Source organism: Mastacembelus armatus, chromosome 3 (genome assembly GCF_900324485.2).
Source record: "Mastacembelus armatus chromosome 3, fMasArm1.2, whole genome shotgun sequence".
Classification (NCBI taxonomy): domain Eukaryota; kingdom Metazoa; phylum Chordata; class Actinopteri; order Synbranchiformes; family Mastacembelidae; genus Mastacembelus; species Mastacembelus armatus.
In genome coordinates, this window is record NC_046635.1 from 4,057,900 (window position 1) to 4,070,384 (window position 12,485).

The 12,485-nt window shown below is 43.6% G+C and overlaps 1 protein-coding gene across 6 annotated transcripts in view; it reads right to left on the reverse strand.

Annotated features, from left to right (window-relative positions):
* The window catches only part of LOC113137824 (transducin-like enhancer protein 3-B), a 28,310-nt gene extending 16,101 nt beyond the window's left edge, over window positions 1-12,209 (reverse strand). For 3 of the 6 annotated variants that reach the window (XM_026319675.1, XM_026319677.1, XM_026319674.1), the window contains exons 1-7: window positions 11,768-12,209; window positions 11,087-11,298; window positions 10,417-10,517; window positions 10,120-10,183; window positions 8,274-8,318; window positions 2,097-2,159; window positions 1,364-1,438 (exon numbers count right to left, since the gene is read on the reverse strand). In XM_026319675.1, coding sequence (XP_026175460.1) covers window positions 1,364-1,438; window positions 2,097-2,159; window positions 8,274-8,318; window positions 10,120-10,183; window positions 10,417-10,517; window positions 11,087-11,110 — 372 coding nt within the window. In that variant the 5' untranslated portion in view covers window positions 11,111-11,298; window positions 11,768-12,209. Of the gene's footprint in view, window positions 1-1,333; window positions 1,439-2,096; window positions 2,160-8,273; window positions 8,319-10,119; window positions 10,184-10,416; window positions 10,518-11,086; window positions 11,299-11,767 lie in introns of all 6 variants that reach the window. The other 3 variants (XM_026319673.1, XM_026319676.1, XM_026319672.1) reach the window with 1 other exon arrangement.
* Between the last annotated feature and the right edge of the window lie 276 nt (window positions 12,210-12,485).

Consider the following 12,485-nt stretch of genomic DNA (forward strand, 5'->3'; position numbering starts at 1 on the left):
ATCAAAAGGGTCAGTTATCCATCTGGGTCCAAGCTGGTTATTAAAAAGCAGCCTTTAAGTTTTTAAATTAAAAACAGCTGAAAGACCAAAACTGGATTTTGTCTGTGTTCAGGCTTGTGACTACAATTAAAGGGTCAATTACTGATTTTTAAAGGGTACTACCCCTTTCCTGTAATAAAGTAGTTTGGTGTAGATGGTCTAAAAATCAAACTTTCAGTGTTATGCTCAAAAAAAGTGTTCCAAACAGTCTGTATCAGAGACTTCGTGCAGCTTCGATATCCCCCATCTGGAAAAAGAGTCAAACTGGGGACAAAATGGCTGCAAACCAACCATTAAAATCTAGTATTCACAAATGATTTGATTTGGCTCATTGAAAAGTTTTTTATTCAATGAGAAAGTGCCTCCAAACTTTTGACTATAGTGTATCTAGTTTCAATTATTAAGGAAGCACCTAAAGTCCATAACAAGCAGCAGGATAGTTAAATGAGAGTGGGAGTGGAATAATGTGTGAGCACTGCCAAGCTGGAATACTGGGGAATTTTCCTGTGCTTCCCCATTTTGGAGACATTCCTTGAATGCAGCCTCAATGTTTTATCCACAACGCCGAAAAAAAATGTTCAGTACCTGTTAAGTCCATAAGTGCTGCAATCTCTGTTGCAATCACAGTGCTTGTCCCAACCCGACTGCTCTAATTCCTCCTGCTATTGGGTCAGAGGTAGGTAAGCCTGTTGCCTGGAAGCCTTTATCTAATTAAAGTGCAGCCAAAGTGAAATCTGAGAAACGCCATGATCTGATCTCAGCCAGGACTGTGTTACTGCGTATCAGATGTTCTTTGACTCTGCCTGAGAGGAGAAAATCAGAGCTGCCGTTAGGAGCTGCGCCCTTCGTGTTGACAGGTCATGGTTAACCAACAATCAGAGAAATTACAGCAGTGAACACCATATTGACCGCACATTGCAAACACTGTGAACTCAAATAAAAACATAATAAGCCACTGGAGATGGGCAAGTCTGCACGAGTAAGGACGACATGGCATTGAAAGTTCGTATTCAGTGTGAACATTCAAATGCCAGTGACAGAATAAGGTAAATGGTTGCCTAGTAAATACACTAAGCTACTTTTACTTCCTTTTTACTGCTATCTTCCTCTTGAATCTAGTATAATCTACCCAGGTTAGCCTTGACATGCAACACTTCAGGTGAAGCACGTAAACCCAAAAGCATAACATAGTATGCTTGAATGGCCAGTCTGTTTTGGAGTGCCGGTCCAACTCTGCATGCAGTTTTGCCCCTCCCCTCAGGTCAAATGAAGGAAGAAGAGGGGGTATACACACAGTGAGAGGCAGATTGGGAAGTCCACGTACCCCGATGATAGCATTCAGCTCGGTCATGGTCACCTGCTTGGCCCGCTCAACAGCCTGAGCCACCTGCTGTTGATGCTGAGGAAGGCAAACACCAAGATTAGCACCCTGATAGAAAAGTAAACAAACCTCTGAATAAAGAACACGCCCTGACCTGTGATGATAGTGTACCCTCACGTCTACAAATAAGCATTTTAGGTTAAGCAAATAAATAAACTGTGCTACACAGTATACTCTGCATCTGTGTTTTCTGAGTGACTAAAAACCAGCACAACTGAAATCTGATGTCAGGACAGAGATCGAGCACATCCAGTTTTAGCTTTGATAAAAGTATTTGTAAGCTTCTTTGAAGTTCCTTGTATTTTAAGGCTCATCTTTGTTTTCCAGAAAGGCTTCTAGGTCCTACAGAACTATCACATTGTAATTTGTGCATTTTATTTGGCAATTTGTGAAATAACAGCAGGTGGAGAAAGAACAGGAGCAACATGTTTCTGACAGGTTAAAATTATTTAGGAGTCAAATCATTAATCAGCGTTGTGCAACCTATATTGTAATTGCTAAGCACTTATTACATTTGTACTTCTATTATACAGTGAATGCATACCTTGTACTGTATAAGGTGGCGCTGACAATTTTCTACACAAGAGCATGTGACAGTTTCTTGTACAGTTATCATAGTGAATGAACTGAGTTACATTCACATTCTTGAAATGCCGCTAGCTTGGTAGACACTCACCTCTTGTGACAAGAATGGCATGATCTGAGCCAGAATCGCATTGAGACGTTTGGCAATCTCAGTCTGTAGAGGAGAGAGAACAGATTTAAATGACAGTGTCAGTGTACGACATGCCACGAGAACAGCTGTAATTATGTTATAATACCTATAAAACAAAAGGGTGCGCGCACACACAAATGTTCGCAGCATCCATCTGGGTAGACCATGTATTCCTTAACTAAATTGGAGCCGCCTTAGAACAAATGTACTCCACCCCTCCCACCCACCCCCCACTTCCATTAGACCGGGCCTTATTTCATTAGGCGGCTGAAATATGCTAATACCATCTGGCTGGAGAGACCCTAATGAGGTCCATACTTCATAATTACAGCCAATAGAGGGGGGGTGGAGCACACTGAAGCAGACAGGTTAACACTGTAGCCCTATCTATCAGAGGCATCTTTGGTATCGACCACGTAATATTAGCTGGGAGAGTAAGATGATACCGCAGGGCTTGGCGAACATAAAGCACTTTACAGCACTGCATTTGAACAAATGGATGTGCCGCGCTGCCCGTCTAACGCACATCAAAGTCCCAAGACATTTTGCTCCATCCCATTTCCTTTTTTAAAATCTGTACTTTCCACAGAGAGAGGAGGAGGAGAAAAACACAAAAGCAGAAAGCAGAATAAAAGGGTCAGGATGGGGTTTGTGGGGTGATGAATGGTGAAGTGAATCCCTCTGATTTGACACTAAGGTAATTTGGTCTGACTGAACCGGGGGAGGTGAACTAATTGATTCTGAGAGATTAGGGGTGGAGGCCCAGCAGGTGTGTGGGGTTAAGAGGTCTTTCCCGCCATTTTATACGCTACTGCATTCCACTCATTTTCTCCTATAACCTTCTTTGACTGTGAAAGGTGGAGGGAGGAGAAAGTGGAAAGGGGAGGGCGGGAGGTGCCAGTAGCCTTTTGCACAACCTTCTGTGTTACTCCCTTTATTGTGGAGCAGGGGAGACAGGAAGAGAAGGAAAGAAGAGAAGGGGGACAGACCTTTTCTGGCCTGTCAGGAATTATCTCACAACCCCCGGCTGACCTTAGACGCACTGCGCTTTCTCTCCCCATCCATCCGCCTCCTCCTCCTCCAAATGCTTCTTTACACCCCTCCATGCTAATCTCCACTACTCTCTTCTATGCCCTTCCTCCTTCCTCCCTCCTCCTCTCTCATCTTCCCCTTCTTCTGTTGCTGGGGCAACGCTATCTGGCATGGCTGATCGTTATGTAAATTGGGCTGGGGCCCTGACCAGAACAGCCTGTAAAATCATATTAGGCGCAGCACAGAGGCAGGTCATTAAATTGAATTTTTGGCCTGTCGATCTGATCGGCACGGGAAATTAATGAGGGATAACTGGGAGAAGGCTGCATGAGGGGAGAGGGGGGTGGCTGGCAAACAGAGAGGTGGAGGGGGGGCTCTGTGGAGACTCATAAACCACCGTCATTAGCGGGGATGAATACAATGGCACACAGTAGGATTAGTGTGTTTCAGTATCACACCACTTCTCTGGAAATGGCTGCAAGGGGAGCAACATGGGGCTTGTAGGAAGTAGTGGTATGCTGAAACACTCTGCTATTAGAGCAACATTACAAACCTTCACCACAAACCAATTCACAAAGAAAGGCATCTATTTGTTCATAGAGAATCACCAGTCCAGGGCCAACATTGGAAAACAAAAAGGATTCATGGCATTCAAGTGCAGGTTTAGTGCACAGGTCATTGTTGAAAGGCAAACTGGAGTACCAGGTGGTTGGACAGCTGAGATCATGTTGAGTTGCATTCAGGATTTTTAAGGTTAAGTGTTCTCTGGCTTCCTCTGAAATTTACACCAGAGTTAAAATATTATTTAGAATCAGGAAATAAAACAATGGAACAGACTTCCTTCGTATCCATTTTTGTTTTTCTTTTGTGACCTAATTACTGCAGTGTCAGACATGCACATCATGTCATACATTTTCCTGCCATACATCAACATGATAGACCTGCAAAATCCGTCAACTGAAACTGCCCTTATCAACTACATCTTGCTCTTCCTTTTCAGATTTAGACACTCCACAATGTGGAAAGTTTACACATGCTTGGGAGGGCAAGTGGCACATGGCTTACATACACAAGGTTTTGACAGCCATTTTTAAAAGGGGAAAAATACTGATATCACATCACACCTGATGACTCGCAGCACTCTTAAATTACTCCCACTTTACTTTGGAGGCACTATTTTCCACAGTGCTTTTAGTGGCAGAGACAGGTACTGGAGAGAGTTTATTGTCACTTCAAGCCTCTGAAAACAGAAGCATTTGAGCCAGCAGAAGCTTTTCACTGCAGCTTCACAATTACAGGTACTCATTGGTGTCTAGTAGAACCAGAGCTTGGAGAGGCTCTCTCACTGTTGCATCCCTCTGTCAATGGTGCGTTGAAAGCCATTTGGCTGTTTGTCGCTGCAGGCATTAGCCCCCGAGTGGAGAGCAGAGTCTCTGACGAGGATTCAATTGGAGAGAAAAAAACAAGTGGCATATGATGGCGGGGTGGGTGGGGGGGCAGAGATGGCTGTTTGGGAATTATCTTCTCAGCCAGAGCAGAGGAAGAAAGAGGCACTTAGAGGGATCTTGTTCATTACAAATGCATGAAGGATATTTTGCATGTGCTTGTCATTCTATTTTGAGCTCATACACAAAAAAAATGAAGTGGCATCCTTTTCTGCAGGGGCACATATGGAAATGGGCTGTTTTCCAACAGATTACATCCGATTTCGTTGGAGTTTATATCATCATGATATACACTTTTTTTATAGTTCTCATTGTGGTATTACATGCACACATCTTTTCTTCCTCTGACACAAAAACATCATTAGCTGGTTGACACTCATACACTAATTGCACACTGTTGTACCAGCCCTTCTAACCTGGCTATCAAAATAAAGCATGTCTCACAGCCTCCAGTAACCTCCTCAACCTCCCTTGAGACTTTGTGTGTGTGTGTTCTCGTCGTCAGTTTGTTTTGGCTTAGAGACAGGTCGGCCATCATCACCTTGGCAAACAATTCCAGGAATCCTGTATAAATTATTCATTTGCACAAGCTCTTTCTCCTCCCTCACTTTGCTCCTCCTTTCACTCTATTCCTCCATGCAGGAAACGGACATGTCTATCCTTGATAAAGCACTTTCTCCGTTTCCCTCATTCACTCAACAAGTGAGGAAATGGACATGTACAACAAACGGCTACACAAGGTTCAATGAATATAAGCAGCCAAATATAATCGTAACAATCCTTGGGGGTCATCTTTTCTATTCATGTTCCTTCTTTCATATTAAAAGGATAAACTGAAATCAAAATTTAAGCAAGTGCACAAGACATCAACAGGGACCACAACAGAGAGCACAGGTAGTGAAAAAACATAAACCCCCCACCACCCGAACACCACAAAGTCAGCAGGACATGTTGCTGAGGCAGCCTAATGAGCTGCACTAATTAAAATCACTTATTGACAGCAAGTGCGGGTGATTACCTCCACCCTGCACTCTTCGCCATCATAAGAGACACTGTCAAAACAAATTACCCCCCACCCAGCAGCCACACAGATCCCTCTGCTAGCAACCGTTCAGCTCAGCAGCAATGCAGAGGAAGTTGTGCGTCTGTTGGGACTTAGATTACAACATGTTTCTATGTGTGCAAAAAACCCAACCGGTGTTACCACATAAAGGATATAGTATTTATTTATATGCACATACAGTATTTGTGTGTTCATGTGCCTTTTCCTCTGCTTCTAGATCTTTGTGGCGATAACAACACAAAGTGAGTTTATCACATCTTTTTTCGACACTGCAATAAATCATCAGCACAAGCGAAGTAATATGCCTGCCTGCATCCAATAATCCAGCCTCCCTCCCTGCCTACCAATAACAGGGAGAGCTAAGGGCCGTCTGTTTACCTCTTGCTGATGTCATGACAAACACTCGTTCACAGGGATGGGAAAAGGGAGGTGGCGGGAATCATACATTATTCAGAGCCCTCCGTCAACTCCACCAGGCTTATTGATAAACAAAGGAGATGCACAGGAGAGGACCAGTCGATTAACCCATTTACCCTAAAGGCTCACACTCCTCTCCTGTCTCTAGCTCCCCTTTTCCCCCCACTTGTTTTGTCCACTGCCACCAGCATCCACCCACAAGCTCCACCCCCAATCTGCATCGCTTCAACCTCTTGCTGGTAATAAGCACCTGACAGAAAACGCTCAAGAATGGGTAGGGAGGGTGAGAGGCAGCAAGCTCTTTGATAAACAGAAAACACACCTAGTTAGCGCGCGCGCACACACACACACACACACACACACACACACACACACACACACACACACACACACACACACACACACACACACACACACACACACACAAAACGTATAAGTCTACGCCTGATGAATTGAGCAGCGTGCTGCTGTTCCAACTGTGTCACCCTCCCACTGATGCCATTAACCTTCCTGATCTGAGGGCCATGAAGCCTCCACCCCACTTCTCTGTCTATATTTCTCCTCTTCTGACAGACTCCCACCCTCATTCATCACGTCACACAGCTAATGACACAAAGGCCATCATACACATTACATCGCTGGGGTGGCGGGACAGACAGAGGAGGGCAAAGCAATGAAAAGACATAAGGGCATGAGGAGAAGGTACAAATAAGAGAACTAAGGAAGCAAAGGTGACTGAGGGAATCAGAGAAAATGGAAATTTAAAACTACACATAAAAACAGGGAAATTTTAATGCCATACTCAACCCTTTTCATCTTAACTAAAATCAATAAAAGACTGTCTTGATGTCGATTAATGTAAAGGAAAATCCAAGTTTTATACAGCTGACTGAACGGCCTCAAGTCAGGTCTTTAGTTAAACAGAGTTGTTTTGCAGTGTGGCTCACAGGTGCAATCTGGCTTGCAATGATGACTGATTGATGTATTACCCTAACCACAACAAAAGTTAACCAGCTATTCAAAGTCAACCAAATGGCACATCTCTATGATTCAAATGATATGCCCAAAATGTCCACTTCCAGACATCTATATACAGTACATTCTGTTACGTGATATGTTTTTTTTTTCTGATCTTCAGTTATAAAACATTTATCACAATTTCCTAGGAACCAAAATGACATACTGTGTGTTTGCTTTGTTCAACCAACAGTCCAAACATCAGGATATTCCATGTACTTTAATAGACAAAGCTTTACATCTTGATGTTTACGAAACTGAACCCAGTGAATGTTTGGCATTTTTTCTTGATTATAATCTTATCAGAGTTTCTTATTGAGTTTTCCTTCAATAATTGTTTCAGCACAATGAAATACATAGACTGGACCCAAGGGATGAGTATTAGAATAAGTATTGCAAAACTTATATTGTAGAAAGCACTTAGTTTCATCGAGGGGTATGTCTAGACCACAGCTGAGAGAAAACAAATTCTACCTAGAGTTTTCCTAGTGCCTTACTCAAGGAAATTCATTGCAGGGGCTTTAAGGAAACCAGGTAAGTCTGTTGTGGGTGGTTTTTACAAAATACTTGACCAACCTGTCTCCAAAACTCTGGACGTGATAGGCCAAAGATTGACTGGAAACAAACGACTAAAGAAGCCTGACATAAACCGTGGCCACTATTTCTGAGGTTAGTATGTGCAGAGATATTTTGCCTTTTTCATCTGTAGCTGTCTTTCCACTGCAGCATGATGCCCAGTACTGGGTGGCAGCTGAACTAATGAGGTTTTAGGCTGGCTAGGACTGAGGAGGCAGACACAGAACTGTGTAGATAAATGTGCACGCACACATTGAGAAAGACAAATCACACAAAAACACACCCTCTCAGACCGTCTGCCAAATACTTCACTTTAATCTTATCAAACCATCCCCATCAGGCAGCGTGTCCTCCGTGTTCTTTAGCCTGTCAGCATTTTCACTACAGGAAGCCTGTATGTGTATACCTCCAAAAGGCATTTAAGGATGAGGGTAGAAACTAAGGTCAGGTATGTGTATGTGTGTATGTGTATGTGTGTGTGTGTGTGTGTGTGTGTGTGTGTGTGTGTGTGTGTTTATGTTCCTCAATCACTAGGGGGGAAAAAAACAGATGTGTTTTGGCTGTAAACAGAGTGATATGGCTACATACCTGTTTGTGCATCTCAATGTTGAGCCCATAGGACATCTCATAGTACTGTGAAAGAAGAGAACACATCAAAAACTAAAACCAGTTTTAATTTTTTCAGATTCAGTGATGCGTTTTCATTTGTAGAGTGACTTTGAAAAGTAATTAGAAACACACATGACAAACACATGACTCCAGATATGTTTCATTCATAATTGTGTACAACAAAATGGGAATCCCAGAGTACTTCTGACTTTACTGAGTAAACAGGAAGTTTGCTTATTAAACAAGGCTGTAAAAATTCTAGGTGATTTATATGAAATGTTCAGTCATCTAAAGTTTGATACATGTTGCACAATGAGGCTGAACCACAAATATTAACATTAACCAAAGAGGGTGACAACTACATGTACTTTTTGCCACCACAGCAGACAAACAACTGGCTACTGTTCCCATTACTTCTACTGGGCACTGCCAGTCTTTGAGCACAAACACTGTCTGTGGCTTCAAAAACCAAGTGGAAAGCCAATACTATTACTGAACACATTATCTGCTTTCGATTGCCAAAAGCTTGTGAGCCCACCAACAGATACAAACTAAAGCCTACTAGTTTGTCTGCCTTGTTTATCAAACACATAGCAAACAGCTTCCATTTATTATAGCTACTCCCACCACCTTCTGCTTCCTCACAGGGAAAATAATATTTAACAAACACACTTCTGCGTTTGGTTAAAGTCACTCCTTTCATGTACAAACAAGATAAGCATGCACATACACAAACTAAGAGTGAGGTCTAAGTCACATCACTTGTCAGATAAAGATTGTTCTTTTTTCATGCACACAATGCAGCTTTTCCTGTATTAGAAAGGACCTTTGAGGTGGGTTGTTGTTGCAGAGGCACAGATTTGTCTCTTTGATCACCAGGAAGCTCTGAACTGAACATACAGTGATTTAAATGCAGTGGAACAGTGTTGCATTTAGCCCGTTACAGCACTTTGACAGAAATCAAGGCATACTGGCATTTAATGGACCGGTGTTGCGATCTATGAGAAATGCAAATTAACATTATCTGTCATCACCTAATCTGGAGAATTTTTTGGAGAATAATTCTGGAGAATTTTTTTTCTCCTACATGTCTTTAAATGGTGAAACTGGTCCAAAGCAATTTCCCAGATCCTGAAGTGACATCTGTAGATTGTTTTTGCCCAATCATTCAAGACCCAAATATGTTTAAGTTACAATTTCACAAAATCATTAAAAATCCCATGTAGGACATTGCACTAAACATCCATTTATTTTTTTATATGCTCCATGTATTTCCCACATTTTGTTATTTATAGATTCAATAGTGTGACATTGACTTGATGACAACGCCTGGCCCAACATGTAGTATATTATCTTTATGGTTGTAGATAAACATGCGAAGTCTGAGAAACCCCTGGGTGTGTCAGAAGTGTCTGAATGACCCCTTGGTTCGCCTTGGGAAAGTTAAGAAGTTTAAAGAAAGAACACAGGAAACCCTCTGATTCAGGCACAAAGCCAGTCGACCAGTCATTAATCCCCAAGTGGGTCATGCTGGGTGTGTTAGGGAGGGGTGGAGGAAGGTCATAAAGAGGACCCCAGAGCCACAGAGGGGGGTTGTTACACCGCACCTCAACAGTTGCATACAGAGCTTCTACCACCCATCCACAAACTCCCGCCCTGCACTTTCTTATCCAATGAATGCACAGGCCTGGGTCAACAGCAGGGAAAAATGCTATCATGGCCTTTGCAAAATACCAGGGCTGCAACACCTGTGAATTTTCACTTGAGGCAAAGGGGAGGATATAGCATTAAATCAGACCTACAGATTTACAATGACTGCACTTACCATGACGTAGTGACGCTGCATCTCTGTCTTTTCATTGGCGAGCTTATCGTACTCCACTTTAAGACTTAAAAACAGAAGAGGGAAAGGCAACAATGTTAAACTGTGATGACGGTTAAACAACAAACACTTAACTCAGGTGCATAACAACAACAAAACTTAGAGCATTTATATTTTAGTGTAAAATATCAGTGTAGACTTGGTGCATGAAGCTATAGAAAAATGGAACAAGACAGAAGCAGCTTCCTCTTCCTAGTCTTTCCAGGAAGCCATAGCTGTTTACAGTACACTAGTCATTACCTGTGGTACTGGGCTTGCAGGAACTGAAATTCGTCTTTGATCCTGTCGCAAGACTCTGCCACAGTGAACTTGAAGCCAGGTTGCCCTGGCTGGTGAGGTGCCTGAAATGTGCAAGGTATCACAGGTGTAAATAAGGCGATCACAACGCAGATAACAGTCTCACATATCACTTGTCATCCCCTCCTCTTCATTCTTGGTAATCTCTGTATCCCCCCCACCTCCCACCCCCTCTTGAGGGTTTATCATCACATTTCGCCCTGAGCTCTGACTCTAGGAGAAAAGAGCTGCTTTCACTTAACATGTGCAATGACAAGAGACTGATCATTTCATCCATTGTCAAAGAGATATTACATGCAGAGGTTGATGGAGGGTCATTGTGTGCTGTGCAAAAAAGCACAAATATCCTCCATAAAATAGAGAAAATAAACGAATGCCCAGGAGGATGTGATGATGTACTTTCCTGAGTTCAAACAAAAGCTCTGATCTTGTTGCCAATAAACACGATCTCCCAGTTTCTCTGCTGGCAGAGTGAAGCGGCTGAGCAGTACCGATGCGGACCATAAATAGTAAGGTGTGGATCGGTAGCTACACTCTGACGAGCTAATTAGGTTCCTTTGAAGGGAGGTGCATTTGCATCATTTTACAAATAGTGACAAAGACAGATACTTACCGGATGCCGGCCTTGTGGATACATGTCGAGTCCTTTACCACGGAGTCGGTGTGTTTTCTGTCTTTTTCCGTAATCCCGGCGAAGGTGCGGTAAACCACCGCCACCCCCTCCCCTGTGCACGCAGGACGGCGGCGGACAAAGCCCTGTTCTCGGCTGCGAGGCGCGCACTCAGACCCCGACCACTGGATGTATCACCGGCCCTTCCTTTGTACCTAAACAAACAGAAAAGGGGGCACAGCTAAAGGAGCTGGGTCTCTTTCGCAGCAGGCGACTGGAGCACCTTGGCTGTAAATCATGAATCGCAGCTTTATTAACTTAACCGGACTATCTGTTATCAAAAAAAGACGAGAACAACATGTTTTTATTCTCACTGTGGCATTAGGATTTCTTTAATTTGAAACAAAATCACTGACGGCTCTGTTTGAATTACAGTGAAGAAAACAAATTTGCGATATATCAAATTAATCCCAAAGTTCAGATCTCATCCTCAACGACACGATGTTTTAATTTTTGGCTGTTGTTTTCCCCATAAATCTACCTAGTTGCCACACAACGGGTTGTTTTGGTGGTCCGAGATCAAAAAATAAGGAGCTGCTGCTTTGAAAGTCGGCTCCCATAAAGCCAAACCACCACCACCTCCACCCGTCTTGTTAGCGGCTCTCTTCATGTAGTCCTTTTTACCTTTGTGTCGACTGAGTCCTCCCCTCTCTTCTGCACAGGTACAAAAAAACTGTATCCAGACACAAAGCTTAGGCTCCTTCACTTGTAGCTGTCACAGACACGGGCGGAAAATGTCCGTCGCCGTTTGTATTTTTCTTACACTTCTCCGCCTCCCGAGAGTCCTTTAAAACCCCGGTGATCCCGAGGAGGAGAGCGTCCCTCCGTCCGGTCGGGCGTTGGAAACCCCTCGACTGGGAAGAGTTGTTGCCTGCAGACAACTTCAGGAGAAGCCTGTGTCAGGTCCAGTAGTAGTAGACGGGTCTCCAGTAAGTCCGGAGCCGATTTTTTTGGCTAATTATTGAAAATGTCGGCCGTTGTGAAGTACAGCACGAGCTGCCGTTGGGTATACCCAGTTCCTCCGCCGCGCGCTCTACCACACACAGACTGCTCACTGACACGAGGACTCGACTGCCGAGAGAAGGTCCTGCAACAACCAATCCGATTGTCCGAAGGAGTTCTACAGCGCCGGCCAATCACAGCGCGGTGCCCCCACGTGGGGGTGTCCCGTGAGCGGGCGTCCTGATTGGTCGGCGGTATGTGACCTCACATATTCGCCATTTTGGATTTGAAGTGACACTCAGTGCGTTGAACAACTTGTTCAAAACAAAGGTAATAATTTATATGTCCGCGCGTTGCAGCCGGTGCTGCAGCTTTCAGATTGTGAGTATATGTCGGCAAG